General features: G+C 41.2%; 1 protein-coding gene across 1 annotated transcript in view; it reads right to left on the reverse strand.

The window, feature by feature from the left end:
• Gnai3 (G protein subunit alpha i3) overlaps positions 1–26,111 on the reverse strand; it is a 39,461-nt gene continuing 13,350 nt past the window's right edge. The window contains exons 2-9 of the mRNA XM_036190085.1: positions 18,192–18,234; positions 17,942–18,083; positions 12,871–13,028; positions 10,604–10,732; positions 7,100–7,229; positions 6,557–6,710; positions 2,136–2,346; positions 1–2,044 (exon numbers count right to left, since the gene is read on the reverse strand). Coding sequence (XP_036045978.1) covers positions 2,156–2,346; positions 6,557–6,710; positions 7,100–7,229; positions 10,604–10,732; positions 12,871–13,028; positions 17,942–18,083; positions 18,192–18,234 — 947 coding nt within the window. The 3' untranslated portion in view covers positions 1–2,044; positions 2,136–2,155. The remainder of the gene's footprint in view (positions 2,045–2,135; positions 2,347–6,556; positions 6,711–7,099; positions 7,230–10,603; positions 10,733–12,870; positions 13,029–17,941; positions 18,084–18,191; positions 18,235–26,111) is intronic.

Here is a 26,111-nt window from a genome sequence, read left to right on the forward strand (position 1 = left end):
AGAGGCAAAGAAGTGGAGAATTTCTATTTTTAATTAACAGAAAGGTTTAAAAAATAGATTAAAATGAAAATACAAAATGCATTCTATAGTAAAATTAAATTTGGATTATCTATTATTTTAATTATCAACACCATTTCATTAAACCCAAAGTATAGAAAAGTTATGAAAACATCATTTCACTAGTTCTCATTCCTGGATGTTTTTATATTACAGAATACAATAAAGGAAAGACAAATTCAGAGTAAGACTTATGAACCCCTTACACTGTGGAATTAAGTCAACTGCTGATTGAAATCAAGACTTCTCTTTCTTACAGATGATATTTTCCTAGCCCGACAGAAATGCTTGTCATGTAATAGTTGTATTGTCTGCATAATAATGATTTCCCACGATAATTAAAACATTTTAAAGCTGCCAGCAAGCGCACTGGTCATTGTGGCTTGCTCTCTGAAGCAGTTCTGACCACCAACCTTTTAAATGAGGAGGTAACATCAAAAGATGAAATGGATCCAACCTAAAAAGACTGGACCTCAAAAGGCACTGCTCAAACTACTGATCTGAAATGCTCAAAACGCATTTTCTCTGTCTGCCATGCTCAGTGGTCCACTCAGTGTTTAATGACATTTGCTATCTGCTGTACAAAAGGACTGTAGCTCTCAGCACAGGCATGATAAATCGGGTAGCTAGATTATGACTCACATCCCTTGTACACAGACTGGACATAAATAAAGCCCTCAGTCCTAGATTTTATAATACTATTACATTGAGGAACAGGGCTTTCAGAGACCTCCTTCTATTTAAACCCACTCTCAGACAAAGGCCAAAGCATCATATGCAGCAGGGGAAAGGAAACTGAAGACAGGATTTCCAGAAAGGACTAGCTACAAGGAGGAGCAATCCTGGACTCTTTACTCACCATTTTAATACTGCTGTCAACTGTATCAGATTAAAATCTGTGCACGTGACAAAGTGGAAAAAAGTCCCCAAATGCAAGTTTTAGAAAGAGAACATACTGACTAAGGATTATTACTACAACACGGTTACAGTAAAAAACGATGGCAAACAGGGATTTGGCACCACATTTACAAAGGAAAAGCATGCGCTGTTAATACATTTTAGATGTCTCCCAACAAAAAAGGCCACGAAGATGGAAAACAAGGGGCACCTTATACAAAATTCTCCAAGACTGAGACAAACAGGCAAAAATCAAAGTGGTCAGCTTAGTAGATCTGTAGCAGCAAGTCATTGGTTCTCAATTTAGCAGTTTGCATCTCTAATTGACAGTCATTCTGGGTGTGTCTGTCAAGAAGCGGAGTTTGCCATATTACGTCAGTACTCATCTAGTAATTTGGTAATCAGCATAACAAGATTAACCTTCCACCATAAGCTTAAAGAAACAAGAGCTAGAAGCAGACTGAAGAGCTCTCCAAAGTAACTGCTGTTTAGAAGCCATCATGGCACTGTAAACATGACAGTAACATAGATTTCATTCAGAAAAGCTGTATTAATGTAGTCCCAATAACCAGGAAGAATTTTAATTAGGGAAATATTACACTTGACTGTACCAAGAGTTAAAAACAAACAGTTCCTACTAAGAGGAATATTTTCAAGATGTCTGGTCACATCATGTGCATAGTTAAGACTGAGTTCTCAGAAGATTCTTTTGCAAACAAGGTTTTTTTAGTTTTTCTTCTCTTAATGAGAAAAATTTTAGAAATTAACTACTAGTGATTTGTTAAAAACAAGAAAAAAGTAAGCTACATATTTAAGTTCTGGAATGCAGCACCTCAACTTCAATATGCCCTAAACATTTGAGATTATAAAATCCAAGTGATGCCTTGATGAGTCACCCACACGTTACAGTTGTTCCAATTCCCATGTCTGACTTGAACATCTCATGCCAACTAAACATTCCTAATACAGAAACTGTGCTAAAGAGTGCTAAGAATCTGCATGCTGCTGCCATTCCCTGGTCCCGCCATGCTTGTAGCTGACTCAAGACACAGCAGATGATGTCTGGTCTCAACACTCCTCACTGTAGTAGCTAAAAAAGAAGAACATTGTTAATTAGAAAAACATTTACAAAGCCAAAACCCACCACTCTAGCACTGTAACTAAACTGTCCAACATTTTACCTTTTACTAATGCCATCTTCTCAATAAAGTCCACATTCCTTTAAGTTGTTTTTAATGATGACATCTGTAACAGCATCAAAAACAAACTGCACATTTTTGGTGTCTGTGGCACAGGTGAAATGAGTGTAGATCTCCTTGGTATCTTTTCTTCGGTTCAGATCTTCAAACTGGCACTGAATGTAAGCCGCTGCCTCTTCGTACGTATTGGAACCTGAAATAGACAAGCAACACTGTCACTCAAGTCCTAAAGCTGCCTGCACCCATGAGTGAGGCCATCGGTATCTACTTAAGAAAAGCAGCATAGCACAATCCAGTACAAACAGAGTTCTTCCTCTTTCTACTGTCATTAGGACTTTCTATAATCATTAGGTTCTTCATGAAAACAGACTACCACTGTACTAAAATGAAATCATCATACACAAGGATGAGGAAAATAACCAGTTTCACTTCCTCTTCATTTATATTTCAGCTGAAAAAGAAATATAGACAGTACACAAAGGAGGTAGAAGAGTAAGTAGATCGATTTCTATAGAAAACAGCTGTTGAAAACAGCACATTTTGCCCCTTAGAGTGATCCTGAAATAAGAATTCCAAAAAGGTAAAGCATTCATTTCAAAATCATTTCAAAGAGGCATATCCAAAGACAAACTAGCAGATGGGAAAGAAGTGGGACCCTAGTTACATACTTTGACACAGGGTCTCACTCTCACCCCCGACTGGCTTCAAACTCCTGACTTTCCTACCTCGTGCATTCTCTCAAGTGCTAAGAGTCAGGCATGACCACCATGCACAGCTAGCTAGTAACACACTTTAAAGAGTTCTATCTCGATGGAGCGGTTGCTGTTTAAGGAGTAGGGCAAGAGAAGGTCAACAGTAAGCCTTATTTTCAGTATTTATAACTAGCACTCGTCATGTACCTTCTATACCATCTTTTGGCCTTGGGAAGCCTTTCGTAGACAGACTTAGAAACTGCCTGTTAATGCCAGGTAAACTCTAAGGACGACGTGCAGCTGTTTCCATAGACCAGAGGCTATTTTCAGTGAGATGTAGCATGAGGACTGCGAAAGACAGAGGAGCTCATCAAAGAATACCAAAGAATACCACATATAGTAACGAACTAAAGGAAGAATACTTTGTAGGTGCCTAAAGCATGCTTCCTGAAATCAGAAAGCAAGCCTCTAAATTAGAAAGGGCAGGTAAGAACATAGACTGATGCCTGGTAAACCAGGACTGTAGGAATCCTCAAGTCTCAGAACAAAGTCAGTGGGAAACAGTCTTGAAGTTCACAACAAAATGGTGTGATATCGAAGGATCTTCCCTGTGTACAACATCAATGTCAACCTTTCTAATCAAGATTTCTTTCCCCATCCTCAACTTGTTCACTTTCTATAAACACATCTAATTCTCACCTCTCATTCCTTACTCTGAAAAGATGACATTCTTTTTTTAAAAAAGATTTATTTATTTATTATGTATACAGAAGAGGGCGCCAGATCTCATTACAGATGGTTGTGAGCCACCATGTGGTTGCTGGGAATTGAACTCAGGACCTCTGTAAGAGCAGTTGGTGCCCTTAACCTCTGAGCCACCTCTCCAACCCCAGATGCCATTCTTAACATTCCTAAAGCCAAACTTGAGTACCTCTCCTCTGGTCTAAGAGGGATCTTCTAAGCGGTTAAGGAAACCAAAGGCTCTGTGGTGAGGCCAGTGCTGAATCCTCAGAAATGGGGTTGGAGTGGGGGAAATAAAAGCCCTATATAAACATTTTTAAAATTGTAAAAGCTTTTTAAAATGCTAAAGTTTTGTTTGTAATTTTATGTGTAGGTATATGCACATGTACAGGTACCCATGGAATCCAGAGGAGGGCACTGGATCCCCTGGAACTGGAGTTATAGCCCACCATATGGGTTCTGGGAACCAAATATGAATCCCCTGTAAAAGCTGCACATAGTCTTTACCATTGAGCAAATCCAAACTATGTCCCCCATAATTATAAGGGAATTTCACCAAATAGATATTTAACCATTTTTAAGTATGTTACTCGAGAACACTTAGCATATTCATGACACTATACAACCACTACCACCCTGGTTCCAGTTATCATTCGAGAAAAATACTCTTTTTATCATTAAGTAACATGCCCACACCCCAAAAACATGCTTCCTTTTTCTAAGGATTTGCCTATTTTAGATACATTATATAAAAGGAGTCACACACTATGTGACTTTTGTGTTTGGATTCTTTTACTTAGCATAGTGTCTTTGAGGTTTATCCAATATATAGCACCTACCAGTATAGAACTACTAGTTCTTTTTATGACTAAGTTAATACTCTACACATATGCCACAATTTGCTTATTCCTTTATGCTAACTTGAATCTTAATTCTTTCTTTACCCACCTACTTGTAAATAGTTTCAATTACCTCTGCTTCTCTTTTGTATAAGATTTTACCATTTAACCTATGACGTTTTCTCTCTTTCCCTTTAGCCCTCTCTGGTCACAGGAGCCTAGGCTTTTCTTTAGTTCTCTTAGTTACCTGCCGTACTTAGCACTTCTCTCTCAATTCTACTTGCATACTCTTTAAGAACAGTCAGCTCACCGGGTAGTGGCGGCGCACGCCTGTAATCCCAGCACTCGGGAGGCAGAGGCAGGCGGATCTCTGAGAGTTCAAGACCAGTGTGGTCTACAGAGCAAGTTCCAGGACAGTTATCTGCACATGATACTGCTGACTACTCACTACTCCTCACTTTGAAAACATGTCCCCTGGGTTAGGGATTTAGCTCAGTGGTAGAGCGCTTGCTTAGCAAGCGCAAGGTCCTGGGTTCGATCCTCAGCTCAAAAAAAAAAAAAAAAAAGGAAAACATGTCCCTTGCTTTCTAAAAAAAAAAATTATTACACTTACTTATTTATGAGCAGTTATGGGTGTATGTATATGAGCTCATGCATGCCACAGTGTGCATGTGGTGGTCAGAGATCATTTTACAGGAGTGAGTTCTTTTCTTCTGTAATCTAAGTCCCAGGGTCTGAACGCGGGTCATCAAGCTTTGCAGCAAGCACCTTTACCTGCTGAGCCGCCTCACTGGCCCACTGCCTTACTTTTTAAGATTCTCTGATTCTTTTCTTTTCCATCCTTTACAGACCTTTATTTCTCTCCTGTCGGTAGCATTTTTCTCTCTCCTCATTTTATACTCCTCCCTCTGGTCACTTCCTCCCTCTCCACTATGCCAATTACTGATGTTCTCGTGTGTGTGTGTGTGTGTGTGTGTGTGTGTGTGTGTGTGTGTGTGTGTAATTCACCTCTCCCTATGTTCCTCACAACATATCACCACCTAAAAGCCATCTCCATCTCCCTGTGGTTCCTCCACAGATCCTGCTAAACCAGCACTCCTGGATATGAATACAGACCATCGCAAAAGCGTTCCCCGGAGACTTCCTCACGTGTCTCAGACAGTGAGAGCCTTCCATGGAAATAGCTAACTCGGACCCTTCACAGCTTTCATAGTGTAGAGTCTGCCATCCTTGTTTGTGATCCCTAATCTCAACTGACAGGCCTACAGCTTTTCCCCTTCTTTATCCATAACCGGAATCCTGCAACCCCAGTGCAGCCTCACTGTTTGCACGGAGGAGACACAGAAATGGTGGCAATGCCATCTTTCATCTTAGAACTGAACAGCCAAGAAGGTTGGTGAGTGGACAGAAAAGAGAGAATACACATGGACGGAGGAAAGAGGTAAAGACGAAGGGCACTCCCACTAGAGAGGCGCCTAGCAAGGATTTCAGCCTGAACTTCATCCTTAGAACCACCTGCATCCTCGCCCTTGGCTTCTAAGATGCAGATCCTGGTTCTTGCCAAACGTTGTATTTGTGTGCTGAGACGGCCCTTACTAAGCACCGTCCCTACAGTAGGCACCCACTGAGACTCTTCACTGGCTCCTCACTGACACAGGAAGAGACGGAAGGCTGGCCTCGTCCCTCTACCACTATTGCCATATTCCATTTGTTAGCCTCCATACTGTCTTACATGCAATTCCCCTCCTCGAAAGCTTTTATTCCACCTAGTGACTTCTTTTTAATAACTCACATAACTGTTATTGCCCCTAGAGAAAGAATACACTGGCTCCATCTACTACCTCTACTTCTGATAATATATATTTTACATTATAAAGCTATTTGTGGATTTCCTTCTGGAACTAATGTTAGTTTCTAAAGAAATTTTGTTTTTATATCTCTTTGAACATAACGCTAAAATTTAATCTTTATACTTTACTTTCCTCAAAAAATCGGGACACTGACCTCTGAAGTAATACTCTAAAGTTAAGGGAGCTTACTCAGATGCTTACTGATGAGCCCACTGTCAGTGAGTGTGTAAGTCATCAGTGCTGACCTAAGACACACCGGCAACAGACCCCTTGACCTTTACCTGTGTATTCTGGGTAACAGATCGTTAATGGGCTCCTCTTTATTTTCTCCTCAAAAAGGTCTTTCTTATTAAGAAAGAGGATGATTGACGTGTCTGTAAACCACTTGTTGTTACAGATGCTGTCAAACAATTTCATGCTTTCATGCATCCGGTTCTGAAAACAAACAGGGTTATGACGACAGGTCAGCAGCAAATGAGAAGCAGATTAATTTACATATACCAAGAGGTTTAAGACAGCAAAATGAATTCATGGAAGTTAGGCATTAACATAACCTGAAGCTGAGTCAATGCTGATTTATGTAATTCTTGGGAGTTAGGGGATGAAAAGGGGTGGCTAACAAGATGCAATCTATCCACATAATGTGGTTACCAAGAGCAAACAGGGAATGGAACAATTGGTTTTGGAAATCTAACCTCACTGACAAGAAAAAAAAGGGCATTAAGTTTTGGTTTCAGTGAGTAAATGGCGGCAACCCATCTTCCTAGGAGTTATGTTCATTTCCTAGATGTATCAGATGGATTTTATCCAAAGCTTCAACATACCATTTCTTCATCCTCGGCCAGAACAAGGTCATAGTCACTGAGGGCCACACAGAAGATAATTGCCGTCACTCCTTCAAAACAGTGAATCCATTTTTTCCGTTCTGATCTCTGGCCACCTACATCAAACATTCTGAGTAAAGAAAGACAGCACAGATTCAGCAAAGTCACATTTATATTTCTCTCTAGACTGTCACGGTTAAGAACTTCCCCATTATCACACATTCAAACCCCATTTATAACAGAAAAGACAAGGGTCAAATCAAATGTGTCTAAATAATTGTCAGTGGCTAAAAGTAGAGCCCACAGCTGAGCCTCCTCCCTTTCAAAACATGTACTGGATGTGCCAAATGTCAGCAGAGTTAAGAACTAAAAATGGATTAAAGGAAGGAAGGAAAGGAAAGGATAAAGAAGAGCTGACCAGTGCAGCTTAAGACAACTGCAACCATAACAACCAGTATTTGTTGGGTGTTTACCATGGTGCCAGGCACTACCGTAGACCACCTGGCACACTAACTCTAGTTTCCATAGACTCGCCTCAGCCCCGCTGTACTGCCTTCTCAAACAGGCTTGTCTCTGCACACCCAACTTGCATTCTGAGTCTCAAGTTTATTGCCTTGTGCTAATGAAAAGCATGTAAGGAAAATTATGGAAAAAATTAAATTTTATATTAGGATTCTAAGAATTTGATCAATAATTTTCTTAAAATCCTTGTGCCAAGTTTAGGGGCAATGACTATAATCTCAGCATTTTGGAGACTGAGGAAGAATAGCAAGTTCAAGGCCAGCCTGTGGTACACAGCAAGACTATCTCAAAAATAAATAAACTGAACCACTATTTCTCAACACCGTATCTTATTTGAACCTAATCAGCAGCAGCAAAGCCTCAACTGCTCACACACTATGTTCTAGTCCAGATTTGTTTTAGACTTCTAAGTGCTAAGTTTGTGTCAGCAGTGTCCGTTTTTAACTTCCTACAATGACGGGAACAGCTGCCCTACTTTGTCTTTTAGTCAATACCCAAGTCTGATGGGGTCAGCATCCAATTGCTCACACACTCTAAAATCTGTATGTGAAAGCAACGGAAGTTTTTAAAGGCTAGTGTCTGCTACACTGGTATAGGGAGTGAAAAGTTCAGTAACTCAGAGCCTAAATTTCCAGGGATTTTTCACCCCTACAGATTAAGAGAAGTAAGATACATGTCATTTCTCTAATTAGATTGATGTGAATGTTCATCCTATCACTTCCTGACCCAACTCTTCCTTTTGGAGGGCCTTGCAGTTCTTTGCAACCTTTGGTCTTGCATGACAGCTAAATGATTAATCACAAATTGGCCTTAATCCAGAGTCTTCTTGAAGGTTTTAGAAAGGCTAACATTTCATCATACAAATCTTTCTAAGAGAGGCATATTAGTACACCAATAATTCCAGTTTACATTTCATTTTCTATAAACTCCATAAAACAAGCAGAATGCTATAAATGCCCAATTCTGGCTTTTAGTACATAGTAACACGGTATTATTCACTAACAGATCAACATTTTATAAACATTACCTCATCACTGAGAGGCAAGTAAGCAATTACACAATGCCTTGCATATGGTAGATGCTCAATAAATGTTTGAGTAAATGGATAGTGGTTTTGCCTAGAGAGAAGAGGAAAAGGAAGAGGTGATAGATAGTATTCCATAATCAGATATCTACACGCCAATGATAATAAAGTGGATGCGGCACTTTACTCTGACTTGGCTACTGATCCCAAATAGAAAGAGAGTAATTTGACTTGGTACTGGTCCTTGCATAAGAAAGACAAGGTTACCTAACTAAAGATCAATCTATGACATCAACCAAAAATGTTTCCCACACTAAATATTGGTCTTGGTATTTAATTAGAACTGAATTATTCATTCTATAGTACACAAACATCTCATTCCTATGACTTCACAGGGCAATCCACATAGTTTCTTCTGATCTTGTTAATTAAGTTCATTAGAACTTAAGTAGCCAGTTCACCCTAAAACCATTCACCAGGTTTCAAATCCAGTTCAGTGTGTTAAGATTCCAATACCTTACCAGGCACTGGTGGCGCACATCTGTAATCCCAGCAGTCACGAGGCAGAGGCAAGTGGATCTCTGAGTTCAAGGCCAGTCTGGTCTACAGAGTGAGTGAGTTACAGGACAGCCAAGGTTACACAGAGAAACCCTGTCTCAAAAAAACCAACCAAACAAAAAGATTCCAATACCTTGCTGGATGATAGTGGTGCACACCTTTAATCTTTGATCCCAGCACTCAGGAGGCAAAGGTCAGTGAGTGTCTGAGTTCCAGGCCAGCCTGGACTACAGAGTGAGTTACAGGACAGCCAAGGATACACAGAGAAACCCTGTCTTAACAACGCCCCCCGCCCCTCCACACACACACAAAGATTCCAATACCTCAATTGGTACTAGTGTTTAAGTCCTGTGTGGACTTCTCAAATCCTGACTCTTCATTTGAGAATCTGAGGTAGGTTCCCTATGTATGCGATAATGCTGACCCTCATACATCACACATAATCATAACCAAGTAACTTCTTAAAAACTTATCATGCATTGAAGGAGAACAGGTTACTTCTAACCTCAAAGGTCACAAACACAGAAAAAAGGAACCAAAGACAGTTTTAGTATTTTTAAAAGACCATTAACAAAAGAGAACTGGAGACTTTTTCCTAGAATGACTGGTGCTATGAGAAAATTCTTTTAAAACACTAGAATGTCCTCTAAAACAATTACTGTTTATGTCCTCATTCCACCGTAAAGCACCCATTCCCAGGTCTATTTTGCACTGTACTGCGACTGAATCGAGCACTGTGCTATGCACAGCACCACAAAAGCCAAGTTTAGCTCCACCCCATTAAACCTAACAAGGAGGGACCCGTGGGAGGAGTGAAGCTGCTAGGCAAACAGTTCTATTTTAATGTCGCCATGTCAGGACAAAGCCATTTGTGGACGATATTTTCTACCTATTTAGTACTTCTGACAGCAGCCAATACCTATTTGGCAACTAAGAAAAACGTCTTGAAAATAAATGTGAACACAAATTGGCAATTACGTGATTGAATCTAACCACAGGTAAATTGTTACTTAATTTTACATTCAATTTCCTCTAAATAGATATAAATACTAAGGCTACCTGGAGGGAAAAAAACTGTGTGGGCTTCAATCAGATGCAACATTAAACTAATGGTCGATAAATATATTAAGTTTCTAAACCAAGGAACACTGCTTACAAAAACCTTACACCCCTATAGAGAAGCTAACTAAGACAGGTTAATAAGCCAGGTGTGGTGGTGTATGCCTGTAATCCCAGCACTCAGCAGGCAGAAGCAGAGGATGCAAGTTTGAGGCCAACTTGGTCTACACAGCAAGTACCAGGTCATCCAGGTCTATATCATGAGACTTTGTCTCAAAAACAAAAACAAATAAATGAGGCTCTTTGTGCCAGGTACAGGCAGGAAAAGGCGTGTTACTTACTTGAAGTATAACTCCTTGAAGGTGAAGTGTGTCTCCACAATGCCTGTAGTCTTCACTCTTGTCCGAAGAACATCTTGTTGAGTTGGAATGTAGTTGGTCTGGGATATTCTATCCAAATCATTTAGGTAACTAGATGAAATATACATTGGTTTTTAGTTGGTAAAGCCAATCACGGACATAACAGGTCAACAGACTAAACTATCTACTTAACAAAAAGCAGACCCTGGGACTAGCTAGGTACTAGTATATTTAAGGCCTAAGGTTCAATCCCAAGCACCAACAAACCACAAAAAAAGTAGACCCTGAAACTCACTGAAGGGGCAGAAAAATAGTAAATCTTCAGTATCATAGAATGAAGGGGAAAAGTAAATCTAGCACAGGGAAATGAATAGGTTCTACACAGAGTAACAAAAATGGTTTTAAATATACTGTGAAGGCAAATTTTAAAACATTTTTATGTTTTATTTTTTATGACAATTTTATTCCTGCTAAAGAAAAATTCCTGAAATCTAATATGAAATGAGTTATGTACTTATACAGAAAAAAACAAACTTATAGATGTCACAGACCTGTAACTCTGGACTCTAGAGTTCCAGGAAAGCCTGCACTACATAGTAAGACCATCTATGAAAATAAAAAGACAAAAGTCCTCAGATATTTAAACTTATGTCGGCTGCATACCTAACTATTTGACAGCTCACTAGAGAATGGCATTGGAATTATGAAAATCAGAAGAACTCCACTCAGTGAGGCTACAGGTGGACATGCTCATGTGGGCCTGTAAACCCAGCACTTGGCAGAGGCAAGAGGCCACAAGTCTGAGACCAATCGGGAGGATAAACACAGGAGTGTCAGGCCAGCCTGGGCTATATAACAAGATTCTGTTTCCAAAAAAGGGGAACAGAATAGAGAAAGAGACAAAAAGCTAAATCTTCACTGAGGAGCAGGTGGCACTACTTCAGGTACAAACCAAATACAAGAGGCAAGGTCAGATGAACAATTATGGAGGGTCACAACTCTGTAAACAACACATGACAGAAGAAGCAACAGAAATCTACCTTTGGTGACCACTGAATTACCTAAACTATCAGTGTGCACATAAAAACAATCTTATTTTTAAAAAGTGGACAAGAATCCTTTTACTGTTTGCCAAACCATTTCCACCAAAGTCAATAAGCGTTATAAATACCATTTAATTTCTTGTAACAATCTGTGATAGAATGAGGATGGGAGAATAATATACTAGAGAAAATCCTTAACACTCAAAAGTGCTTTACCTAGTTCGTAGAGGGTACAGATGACAAGGTCCCCCCAAAACTACATTTTTAAAACACACCGTGAATATAGGCCTTAAAAATAAAGGTGTAGGGGCCCAAACGGGTTCACATGCAATAATAAAAGTACTAGTTACCAATTCTCTAAAACTAATACTCACAAGACCTTCCTTGACAAGGAACTGATTCAACCCCATTCTATGGCACATGTTCTCATTCTATAGACGTCTACTTCCAGAGTCTGGCTCAAGACGTAAATGGTGCCGGGTTTGTGGTGCAGGCTTGTAATCTCAACTATTTAGAAGGCTGAAGCACAGTGATCACAAGTTCAGGCCTGCCTGGGCTATTGAATGAGTTCAATGCCAACAAGAGTGAGATTGTGTCTCAAAACAAAACTAAAAGGAGGGCTGAGGATGTGTAGCTCAGTGGTAGAGCATGTGCTTAACAAACACAAGACTTAGGTTCAATGCTTAGTACCCCCACCACACATGAAATTACGTGGTAATGACTACTACCAGAAAAACTCATAGTACAGCCAATAGAGAATGTATAAAAAGGGCTGTCATGCCAGATGTGGTGCTGCAAACCTTAATCCTAGCATGGTAGGCAGAGGCAGGTGGATCTCTGGGTGTTCAAAGCCAGCCAGGACTACACAGTGAGATCCTGTCTCAAATACAACAATAACAAACCAGGGGGGGGGGAGGTGTGTGTTATCGTGAGAGAAGAGAGACGTCCAATTTTAACTTCCCTCCAGCTAGCTATCAGTGCCTTGTCTTATACACAGGGACCTACCTCTACTAGATGTCTCACCTCCACCTGCTTACTATAAATGTTCCACAGAGATAGCCTTAAAGTAAGACAGCTGTAATACAGGATCCTATAGACTTCTGGACATTTCTAATACTTAAACATTTCCTTAAGGATAGGCACTGAACGTCTCTAGAGTCACCAAGTCATTTTCTATTACAGTTTCAAGGAAGAAAAATTTCTTACTATGAAGCAGAATCATTGAGCTGATATTCCCTGGACCTGCTGAAACACGCCTGCACCCCACCATCTCGCCACAGCCGTTTAATCACGCCTGCAAGTTCTGAAGTCATGACTCCTTCTTCAGCACTGCCAGCTAGAACAAACAACTGCCGGGCATCATCCTGAGGAAGACAGTTAAGAGAGGGACAGATGAGTCCCCACTTCTTTAAGACTAGATGGGTCTCATTTTACACACACTCATGCACTCATGCACATATACACATACTTTAGATGTCATACCACCATCCTTCTGATGGACTCACAATCCTCTATCCCGATGACTTATGATTAATGACAAGATGGGGTGGGGGATACTGGTCTCTGAGACAAGCATATGTAATAGATTTCCATTAGTGCTACAGTAAGCCCTTACTGAGGACTGGGAGCATGGCTCAGTGATAAAGTACATGCTGTGCAAGCAGAAGGACCTGAGTTCAGATCCATGTAAAAGATGGATACAACAGCAAGAGCCTGTGAACTCACTGCTGGGGGAGCAGAGAAAGAAGGTCACTGGCCTACCAGTCTGGCCCAAATGGCATGCACCACATTTGGAGAGACACTGTCTCCAAACCTAAGGTGGAAAATGGTAGAGAAAAATAACTGCAGTTAACCTCTAGCCTCCACACACTCTATGCCCACATACATGCATCCATGTATGTATGTCCCTGGACCTGCTGGGGGTGTAGCTCATTCAGTGGTAGAGCACTTGTCTACTACCACATAGGAAAGAAAAGATTTGCACATAAGAAGTAAAGTCTAAGCATGCACAGGGACTAAGACATTAATTAAGCTTAAGGCAAAAGTTGCTTGCTCCTTTCCCTTCACTGCAGACAGCAGACAGGAAGGATATAAAGCATGTAAGATGCTTAAAGCCCAGTAATGGGAATCAAGCCCTCGGGGAAAATGTTTAGCCTCTAGATTCTCCTAAGGAACACCATCAATTTTGATTGTTTTAATTTATCTTATCCATTCCTATGTGAAAATGTAGAACTGAACACGGCAGGGCAGTAGTGGTGTGTACCTTTAATCCCAGCACGCAGGGAGGCAGAGATAGACAGATCTCTAAATGTATTGTCTATAGATTAAGAGAGGACAGCCAGGGATACACAGAGAATCCCTGTCTCAAAACAACAAAACTGAACCCAGATCTCAAAGATTTATCTATATAAATCCAGTATTTAACCTTAAAATTTCCAAATAACTATAAAAATAAGCATTTTTTCCTAAATCACTAATACATAAATAAAAAGGGAGAAGAGAAGCAATCATTTTTGTCTTTTGTTTGTTTTGCTTTGTTTTTTTGAGACAGTTTATCTGTGTAACAGCTCTCTCATGGAACTCACTTTATAGACCAGGCTGGCCTAGGACTCGGAGATCTGCCTGCCTCCTGAGTGCTGGTATTAAAGGTGTGCTCCACCACCATGCAGCCATTTATATGGTAAGTAGTCATTAAGACAACAGAAACTAGCAAGCACAAAGCCCCGTGGACCACAGATGCAGTAACCTGCAATAAAACTACCTAATCATCCACAAAATCACCACATTGCACTTAAAACAACCTTGCCAAACTCTGCCATCAAGATCCTGTCCGATATTCACTCTGGTAATACTTGCTATGTGTACATCCTCTCTATAACAATTTCATGCACAATCTGCATTTCCTCTCTCGCTCTCATTTCTTTTTTCTTAAAATATATTTCATAGAAATTATCTTGAATTTTATTTTATTTACCTTTTTTTTCCAGTGCTGGAACGAACCCAGGGCCTTGTGGATGCCAGGCAAGCATTCTACCTCTGAGCTACATCTCCAGCCCTTCATTTCTTTATTCATGTGGTGTGGGAGTTGTATATATGCATACCCATGTCCATGTATGTGCATACAGGAGAGCCAGGGAAAGATGTCAGATGTCTCTATCACTCTTGGCCTTATTCCCTTGAGACACGGTCTCTCACCAAACCTCAAGCTTGCCATTTAGTTAGACTGGCTAGCCAACAAGCTTCCAGGATCTGTCTGTCTCTGCTCCCTAGTACAGGGGCTACACATATGTAGGACCATGCATGATTCCCTTTTAATGATGGGACTTAGGATTTGATTTCAGGCCCTCATTCTTACACAACAAGCACTCTTGGCCACTGAATTAAATCATCTCCCTAGCCTCCTTCTTTCTTTTAAAATAATAATAACAACAATAAATAAAAGAGCAAATGATTAAGAAATGTTTAAGCATTATACGAATTGCCAAACACACTAAATAACAAGTAAAATTTTTCCATATATGGTACACTGCTTTATATAACATCTGAAAATAGACAAGTCCTGAAAACTGACCTATACTCAAGCAGGTATACAAATAAGTTCCTGTATTTTTTTTTAATACCATGTTGTTCAAATTTTAGAAACTTCAAAATACTACACAGTGGTGCTGCCCTGACTCTGGGAACATTTTCCCTTTCTACTTAATTGCCCACCAGTCTACTCTAGCTCCCTCTCTAAAATGAAGCCCTCTCGGCAGGCTTACAGAGCCCCCTCTTTACAACAAACTCTTTACTTCTATCCTTAGACAGACAGGAGAGAAAACCATCTCATACTCGGCTCCATTCTTTTCTCTGCACTCTCTTAGCAAGCACTAAAAACTAGAGGCTAAAAGAGACAAATGCAAGTGTGACCCCAGCTAGGAGACCAGGAGAAACTATAGAAGATCCAAAGTTTACTTTGGAAGAACTTTTGATCAGGCTACACGGGTGCTGCAAACACAGGGCTCCTGAGTCCTAGAGAATGTCAGGTCCATCCAGTGACACAAGAGTATTACTGACCCCGCGGTGTCCGCGTGAGCACGAGCATGTGTGTGGAGCAAAGGACAATCTCAGGTACTGCTGCTAAGGAGCAGCTGCCTTGTGTGTGTTTGAGGCAGGGTCTCTTTTGGCCTGAGGCTCACTGACTCAGTAGGCTGGCTGGCCAGAGCCCCCAGGGTCCTTCCATCTGTGGCCCCAGCAAAGGGTTAAGTGCACACTGTTAACACCTGGCTTTTTTGTGAGTTCTGGGGATCAAACCCAGGTTGTCACAGAGAGCAAGGACTTTACTGACTGCGCTCTCTCCCCAGGCCCTGATGACAGCTGATAAAGGAAGTAAACGCGAGAGGGGAATAGAGGTGGACAGATGATGGGAAAGAAGGAAGGAGAGCAAAAGAAGACATCCGAGAATCTAAGAGGAGTAAATAAGAGGAGAAAAGGCCAACACAGAGAAGAATCGGTACTACTGACCAACTATCACATACAACCAATATTAGAGAGAACTCGTTAGATAACATGAAGGAGAGAGAAGAAGAACACAGGAGAATTCTAGTCCCAGGAAGAAAAGTCAATGAGAGACAAAGACTAGAAAGGGGCAGAGACAGAATAAAAACCTGACTTTATTGAACTCTCAAATTTCCCTGAGAAGAGAAAACTAGCCTGTGCAGGAAGACTACTGTGAGTTCAAATCCAGCCCAGACTATAGTGTAAGACACTGTCTCTAAAAACCAAACATGGGGGTCTGAAGAAAAGCTTAGTAGTCAAGAACATGTACTGCTCTTGCAGAGAACCAACCCCCACATAAAGCAGCTTCCAAGTGCCTATAATTCCAGCTCCAGAAAATCCAACCCCTCTGGCTTCCAAGGGGATCCACACAGATATGGACATATCCACATCTAGACACATACATACACATAATTTAAATAAAACTCGAAGAGAAAAAGAATAAAAGGCCAGAAAACAGCCTCTGGGCTAAATGCTGTTCACTTACTCATTCACTTAGCCTGGATGAGCTCTTAGTACAATGCCCGGGGGAAGAAGCCCTGAACTATATGTCACATGACAATGAAAGTCACTCACATTTTCCTTCCTCCTTTTTTTTTTCCACCATTCTTTTTTCCATATCCCTTAATCTACATCCTGTTCCCTTATTTCACCTCAAAGATATACTACTCAAGAACAAATCGAAGTCACAATGGCCCTTTTTAGTATTTTCCCCTTCAACTTCCCACTTATCAACTTGCACTCGATAAACTGAGTAGCTGATACGAGTCCCTAAGCTACTCACAAGCACAGTTTGGTCTCTCCAGGCAAAGCCCCCAAGTCCCTTTCATTTCTTTTCCCATGGCACTTAAGTATCGTGTCACTGACCACAGCTGGCATCCTTTGATGGGCTCTGTACCTCTCTAGCACTTTCCTGAAATTGAGTTGGTGATAATATAAAGGTCTCCTGTCTTCATTCTGGTCCTTTCTCCACTGGCATTAAATATCCTACTTCACAAAGTACCCTCAAAGTCTACTAAATATTATTATTAACTGACTTTTAAATTCTGATGTGTGTAAAGCATTAAAGAGTTATATTTAAAGCCGGGCGGTGGTGGCGCACGCCTTTAATCCCAGCACTCGGGAGGCAGAGCCAGGCGGATCTCTGTGAGTTCGAAGACAGCCTGGTCTACAGAGTGAGTTCCAGGAAAGGCGCAAAGCTACACTGAGAAACTCTGTCTCAAAAAAACCGAAGTGGGGGGGGGGGGGTTATAGTTAAGTAAGTAATAACCCAATTCTGTAACCCAGAGTTCAATGTAAGATAGTGATAAGATATTTTTGAATACCTAAAATCACTTCTAAATTGGGGAGTTTGTGTTATGTCCTTACAGAATTTATTTTGGGAAACTGTTTTTTCCCTTGACCTCTAGAGCTCTGAAAGCAGAGCTAGATATGCAATATGTCTTTTAGAGTATATATTTACTCTCATCAACTATCATAAAATATAAGTCAATGGTACTGTGAAGTAAGCCACTGAATAGAGCCATCACCAAAACCTACAGTCTATCTGCAGAATCCCATTTCCAGGGCTCTGCTTGCAGCGCTAACTTGCTAACTACTGAGTCAGATAGCCAGCACTTCAAAAACAAGCATACAGTATTTTGCACCATCTTATCTTCTTGTTCCCTAAAACATGACGCAAATTTGGCTTAACTGAATCTACAGAGGAGCAGCAAGTGAAGAGGAAATGAGAAATACTTACTGCTCTGGCAGCTTCCCCAAAATCAATCTTTAACCGTCCCATGGCTCTTATGATTGCAATGATGGACTGAATAGTATTGCTGTAGACAACTACTTTATACTGTTTACATTCATCCTCTGAATAGCCATCCTCATGAATGATTCTTTAAAAGACAAAAGCCACAAGTCAATACCATGAACGGAAAATAAAAACATTATGAACTTTTTATGAAGAGGGGGAAATTCAGCCTTGTAGGCCTATGTGAACTTACTTCATCTGTTTCACAATGGTACTTTTACCAGATTCTCCAGCACCTGAAAAAAAAATAGATTTTGAATTTCTTTGTAGTCAAACAAAAGTACAGAGTAATATGAGTGGTTAAGTCTAGGTTAATGGAAAACAAGGTCCTATGAAATTTTGGTGAGCTTTCATGTTTATCAGGACAACTGTGAGTTTCTCAATTAGAGCAGTCTGCCTTCTTTGTATTAGTATCATTTGTGCAAAATAGACATTACTCAAAGATAGCAACACAAATAGTTCTGGTAACAACATAAAACATAATATATGTACACTCAATGAGCACAGGCAAAAGAACACTTGTGAATTTGTGGCCTATGGCCTATTCATAGTTATTAATTCTGTGACCTGAAAATGGAACTGAGGAATGTTCCAGAAGCAATAATTTCAGTCACAGGGCTAGAAAGGTTCCAAACAGCAGAACCCACACCACCTCTACCTTTCATGATACAGTTCTTCTGGGAGGATTGTGCAGATTGCACAGCCCTCCTGGACAACTGGAATCACTTAGTCTAAAAACCAAGGTCAAGTAAACTGAGTCTGCCTGCTAGAGCTTCCCTGGTCAGTAATTCTCCAAAATGCCTCCTGAAATGCTATCACCTCTCTCCAACATCGATGCTACATCTCACTCATAAATGACAACCCTGCCCCCTCCTTTTTAGAAAAAGGCAACCAGAGAACATTACTCATTTTCCCACAACCAAATCTACTAATCTACTTGTTTCTCCACTAATATTCTCTAGCTCCATCAATGGATGAGCTGTCTCTCCAATGTCCTTACTGCTCTGCTTATTACATACTTATCTCCTTCATTTCACTATCACTGGAATATCACCATTTTCACTTCTTACTACGTCAGTCTTAGCACACAAACTGTTGTACTGCAGCTTTTATACACACCCACCCCTACTTTTCTGACACGCCCCCCACACTCATTTTCCTGAGCTACTACTCCATTTTCCCTGTGCCTCTTTTTAAAAGATCTATTACATTTACTCATTTATGGGCTGGGGAGAGAGGGCGACAACCCACAGGAGTTAGTTCTCTCCTTCCACGTGAGGGTCCCGGGGATCAGCTCAGGTTTTCAGACTTAAAGGCAGGCAACTCTACCCACTAAGCAGCTATCGTGGCTGCCCTCTCTGTGTCTCTTTAGAGCCAAGTTTCCCTAGTGTGTCATCTACACAAAATCTCCAATTAAGTTCTTCCCATTCACCCCACCACTCTACTGAAACCATTTCTCCAGGTCTCCAAGCCACTTGCACTTTTGACAAGCTGAGTGGTCATTTCGAGGACTTACTCTGCCTTTCCAACCTGCTTTTTCCAAGTTGATCCTTGTCTTTTTCTCTATTTATATTAATTTTCTGACACACCTGATTTGACTGTTTAAAGCACTGTTCATGAATAAAAGTTAACCTCCACCCAGGATGTTCTATGTACTTTGCTAATATTAACTCATCCAACGTTCACATCTCTGTAAGGCAGATACTATCCTTATTTTCTAATGGGATAAATGAAGTAGAAAGGTCAGGGAAATTGCCCACAGTTATATAGCAGATGGCAAAATAGACATTTCCACTCCGTTTCTCTTCAAAGCTGGAATGTGCTAGATTCCCAAAGACCTCCAATATTACTCTCCAAACTTGGCTTTAAATTCATTACCTTATAGATCATAGCAGATGTCCTGTAAGCATCACAAACTCAATGCCCAATACTGACCGAGTTACTCATTTCCACATCCATCTCAAACAAAGCCGCTCTTCCTTTAGCCTTTTCATCCAGTAAATGGCACTGACATTTAACTAGCCTGCTCAAAACTGGCAGGTGCATAGAAGGAACACAGAGGTGGAAAGGGGTTCCAATGTTAATACATTAGTAAACGCTAAATTCCAGTGTTAAGTATTAGTAAGATTTGCTGTGTTGTTCTTGGTTTGGGTTTTTTTGTGTGGTCTTTCAAGATAGGGTTTCTCTGTGTAACAGTCCTGTCTGGAACTCTCTCTATAGCCCAGGCTGTCTCTAAACTCACAGAGATCTACCTGCCTCTGCCTCCGGAGTGAGTAAAGGTGTGCGCCACCAACAATGTAAAAAAAAATAGTTTTAAAAATACAAATATAAGACAAGTGTGGTGGTGTATGTCTTTAATCCCAGCACTCAGGAGGCAGAGGCATATGGATCTCTGTGAGTTTGAGATCAGCCTGGTCTACAGAGTGAGTTCCACAACAGCCAGGGATGTTCCACTGAGAAATATTGTCTCAAAAGACAAAACAACAATTTTAAAAAACCCCAAACCAGATATAATTTTAACAGTTTGGTCCTTGTACACTCGAAACCACAGCCTACCTAATTCATAGCAAAGCTTCCATATTTTTTTTTCCCATTTTTAAGCTAGGGTCTAGCATCTGGGCAGTGGTGGTGCACGCCTTTAATCCCAGCATTTGGGAGACAGAGGTAGGTCGATCTGTGAGGCCAGCCTGGTTTACAAATACAGAGTGAGTTTCAGGACTGTTACACAGAGAAACTCTGTCTCAAAAAAAAAAAAAAAATGAAAACAAACAAATAACAACAAAAAAGATAGGGTCTAGCTATGTAGCCTTGAAGTCTGAGAATTCTATGTATACCAGGCTGGCCTTGTACTTCTAAGGATCCTCTTTCTGCTACCTAGCAGCCCAGTGGCTGGGATCCCAAGTGTATAAACGGCTGTCTGGATCATGTCACAACACTGGCTAGAGTTGCCTCATGGCCTCTATTTACACCCAAATTATAATGTGTGGGCACTAAGGTCCAACAGACTCTGACCGCTGCCTACCTCCTCACCCTCACTGCTTGTCCGTCTCCACTCTATCCTCAACGCTCTTGTCAGGCCAGCTCCTGCGTGTTGCCTCTAACATGCCAAACTGGTTCTTACCAGGCTAGATTGTGACTCACGGTTTTTCACATTTGCTCTTCCATCTGACTGAAGTAATTTTTGTAACATTTTCTTCTTCACTCACATTTCTGCGGCCCTCAGAACATTCCTGATGAAATTACCTTTGACCCCCACGCTGTGTCATTTCTTCACAGCATATATCTTCATAACAGTCTTACTTTTCCTATCTCTCCACTAAAACAAAAGCTCTGTATTCCCAGGAGCCCCAACTGGGCCTGCTAGCAATTAGTCAAATAATTAATCAAATAAACATTGAACAAATGTGCCTTTGTTGTTGTTATTTTTCGAGACAGGGTTTCTCCCTGTAACAACTCTGGATGTCCAGGAACTCGCTTTGTAGACCAGGCTGGATTTGAACTCACAGAGATTTGCCTGCCTCTGCCTCCTGAGTGCTGGGATTAAAGGCATGTGTCACCATGCCCAGCACAAATGTGCACTTAATATGCATGATAATGCACTAAGTATTTCTTCACTTTACCAACAAAAAATTTAAGTTAAAATAGCATCTGAATACAAAAACCCAAAATAACTACAGTCTTACAGAATCAAGAAGTTTTTGTATAAGGCAGAGAAATGGTTCAGAGCACTAGCCCCTCTTCCAAATGACACAGGTTCAATCCCCAGCACCCACATGGCAGCTCACAACTATCTATAACTATAGTTCCAAGGGATCTGGCATTCCCACACAGACATACATGCAAACAAAACCCCAATGTACATAAAAAGATGAATAAATCTTCAAAGAAAGGGATGGTTTTTTGTTGTTGTTGTTTTTGGTTTTTCAAGACAGGGTTTCTGTGTGTAGTTTGGGTACCTGTCCTGGATCTCGCTCTGTAGACCAGGCTGGCCTCGAACTCACAGAGATCCATCTGGCTCTGCCTCCCAAGTGCTGGGATTAAAGGCATGCGTGTGTTACCACTGCCCAGCCAGAGGAAGTGTTTGTATATATGACTTTATCTGCTATTACTACAATATTCAAGTAGCACAGTGTCTTTCTTATGATAATGTTAAAAATATGAACTTCACTATTCATACATAGAAAACCTTTTCAGTTTTGGGGAAAAAAACAGAAATGCATGCTAAATGTTTTTTAAATTGTTAAATTCAGAATTCCAGACCATCCCATGTGAGCATTGTGTAACGAGGCACTGACTGCTCTCCTTCCAATCCTGAAAACAGTGTTCCTACTGCTCATGTCAGATTATTCTGAAAGGCATTATAAATAAATCTCGTAATATCACCACTAATTTCTACCCACCTCACTAAATTCTGCTCTATTAAAGTGTTATATTACACACACACACACACACATTTGGGGAGCTGGAAACACAACTCAGTGTCAGAACACTTGCCCGACATGTGCAAGGCTCTGGGCTCCCACCCCTGGATTGCGAAAAGAAAAAAGAAATGTCTGCTTGCCCTTCCTTTTATTGTTACTCTGCATATTTCTCTCTCAGCCTTTATTAGGCGCTCAGTCCATCTCATGAATGAAGACAACTCTTATGCCTACCAGGTTGTTTTCAGTGTGTGTTACAGGCATCTGCTATACACAAAGAGTGAGTCAAAAGGCCCTAGCCCATTCAACTTATAGACTCTCATGAAAAGTGCTACCATTCTGTCCATCTTCCAAGTACATTCTGAAATGTGAGTCATTTGGAATCCACTCATTATTCTAGATGTCTTAGTTAGGGGTTCCTATTGCTGTGATAAAACATCATGACCCAAAGCAAATTGGGAAGGAAAGGGTCACACGCCATCACTGAGCGAATCAAACAGGGCAGGAACCTGGAGGCAGGAGCTGACAGACATGGAGGGGTACTACTTACTGGCCTGTTCTTCCTGGCTTGCTCAGTCTGCTTTTTTTAATAGAACCCAGGACCACCAGCCCAGGGGTGGTACCACCCACAATGGACTGGGCCCTTCCCCATGATCATTAATTAAGAAAATGTCCTGCTGGGCAGTGGTGGTGCACACCTTTAATCCCAGCACTCGGGAGGCAAAGGCAGATGGATCTCTGTGAGTTCAAGGCCAACCTGGTCTACAGAATGAGTTCCAGGAGAGCCAGAACTGTTATAGAGAGAAACCCTGTCTCAGAAAACCAAAAAAGTTGTCTGACATGTCAATTCCCATAGCCATATTGAAGGTGCCCCATCTAGCAGTGCATTCAAGTTTATACTGCCGTTAGGACAGAATGGGTGGGGGCTGGAGTAGGGCAGCACAGAGCAGAGAGGGAGGGAAGGAGGGAGGTGGATTAGGAATCCCCACTACTGTAGATCAAAAGAGCACAAACCATGCTACTTCCAACAGGGACAGCTAACTATTGCGTCCACTGGTTCTCTCCTTCTACCATGTGGGTCCTGGGAAATAACACAGGTCCTTAGGCTGGCAACAAGCACCATCTTGTTGGCTCCATGACTCATTTGTTTAAGATGTATGCGTGAGTCTCTCTTTCTCTCTCTCTCTCTCTCTCTCTCTCTCTCTCTCTCTCTCTCTGTGTGTGTGTGTGTGTGTGTGTGTGTGTGTGTGTGTGTGTGTGTGTCTGTGGGGATGTTATATGTACATGCACGCAGGTGCCCTGAGAGCAGAATAGGACTTGAGGCCCCTTAGAGCCATGGTTCCAGGTGGATGAACCACCTGACATGGACACTAAGAACCAAACTGTGGTCCTCTATAAGAAGCAGTAAACACTCTTACAGGGTGAGTAATCTCTCAGGCCACCCTCCACTCCCCGCCCTCATCTCATTATTTCTTTTTTAATAACATAGTACAAATTTAGATCAATGTTAAGAATATTTCAAATAAAATGCTTTTCAATACATTATACTTATTACAAAATCCAGTTACTCTTTTTGGTTTTGTTTTGGTTTTTTGTTTTTTGTTTTTTTTTCTCGAGAAAGGGTCTTACCATATAGCTCAGTCCTCAATTTATGATCCTCCTACCTCAGGGTCTCAAGTACTGGAACTGCTTAACTAATCGGAAGGTTAGAAGACAGGGCTGGAGAGACTGCTCAGTGGTTAGGAGTGAGCACTTGCTGCCCTTGTAAAGGGGTGGTTCCCAACACCTATATTGGGTGGATCATAACCATCTGTAACTCCAGTGCCAAGGGATCCAATGTCCTCTTCTGATTTCCACAGGTACCTACACATATGTGGTAGACAAACATATACCCAAAGACATACAGATACACAAAAAAATAACCTTTTTCAGTAGAGGGTCAGAAAGGTGGATCAGTGAGCAGAGGCAATGACCTCCAAGCTGAACACAGTTCAATCTCCACGACCTATCTGATGGAAGGAGACAATCTCAATTTGTCCTCTAACTTCCACATGAGCACTGTCAAACACTCAAACAAATAAATTAAGGACACAAGTGAATGAATGAATGAATAGGACACAATAAAAACTGGCTGGACAAATGACTCAATGGTTAAGAGCACAGACTGCTCTTCCAGAGAACCCAGGTTCGATTAGCAGCACCCACATGACAGCTCACAACTGTCTGCATCTCCAGTCCCAAAGGACCTGACACCCTCTTTTGGCCTTCAGGCACTGTATGAATGTGGTACACCTATATACATTCAGGTAAAACATCCATACATATAAAATAAAGATAAATCTTTTTTAATGTCATAAAAGTGAAAAATAAATAAACAAAAGGTCAGAAGAATTACAAAGGAAAAATGTCTCTGCACACACACAAAATAGTTCTTCCTTTCTCTTCAACAGATGCCTCCTGCATGCCTGGAACTGATGGACACTCAAGTTTCTCATGCAATCCAGTTCAGGAATATGGTCTGGTGGAGACATCAGAGGGTCGAGTTTCCTTGTGAAACTAGAAAGTTTCCTGGTCTAAAGCACGGACATAATTTTCACCCAGTCTACTAGACCTCTAAGCACGCCAAGCCTCTGCATCACCTATCAAAGGCAATCTTCAGTCCTCGCCAAGGCCTTCCTGGATTTCTGCCAGGCACAGCAATGACTTCCGTGGTGGCTGGCAAAGGTTCCTCCCTGCCAGCATCAATCCGCGGGCTGATGTCTGAAATTAACTCAGGCTGGTTCCTCGAACCACTCACATCATTCACCTCTGGCTGCTGCACTGCTCTCAAGTACGTATGTGACTATTGTCCTTTCTCCTAATCTGGCTCGTCATAATCTGTTCACTGGTTTTCTTGATTTTGAATGATATAGTTATAAAACCCTTTTCAGCACAATCTGAAAACTCTTCCATGCTTGTGTACCTAACCAGGCTTAACCTGGCCCTACAGAACACTGTCCCACAAGTACTTGATCAAATTTTTTCAAGGATCTGAGTCTGTGCCTGTTTAGAACTCTACCAGCCCTAAACTTAAAAGTAAAATCCTTGAAAGTACAAGCAGTGCCTTCTTTCTGTGGCCCACTCCTCCAAACCCAGAGCACCAGCTAGGACAGAGGAGGCACTAAGCAATTAGCTGTGGGGTCAACGACTTAAGCTTCTATGATACCCAGTGGTTGCCCAATCACATTTCGTAAATGCTACCTGCAACGGCTGGAATTCTCAATGTGGGCAGTTAACAGAGATTTCCACTCCCCTGCTCTCTTTACTTGGCCCCACACCCACTCCTGATTACGCTTTCAACTCTTATCCTATGACCAAAACGACCATAAATTTGGACTCAGCCCTTGCCTCATGTCCCTCTAACATTCTCTCCCGGTTCCTTCCGCACTCACTCGTGTTCCAATGGAATAGACGGCTGTGAATCTGTCCGTCTACTGCAGTCCTAACTGTGAAGCAGTCAACACTCACAAGCACCTGTCCGGTGGACGAGTGAGTGTGCTACGGTAGAATAGGGCAGCAAGCTGCAATTGAGGCAGAGGTCACGGGTCTCTTTTTGAAAAAGTTATCCATCACAAAAGACTTACAGGGTATTACGAGAAAAAATTTATAACACATTAATGGACGTCTAATTTTTGACCAGTTTCACAAATATACAT

Source organism: Onychomys torridus, chromosome 6 (assembly GCF_903995425.1).
Source record: "Onychomys torridus chromosome 6, mOncTor1.1, whole genome shotgun sequence".
Taxonomy (NCBI): Eukaryota; Metazoa; Chordata; class Mammalia; order Rodentia; family Cricetidae; genus Onychomys; species Onychomys torridus.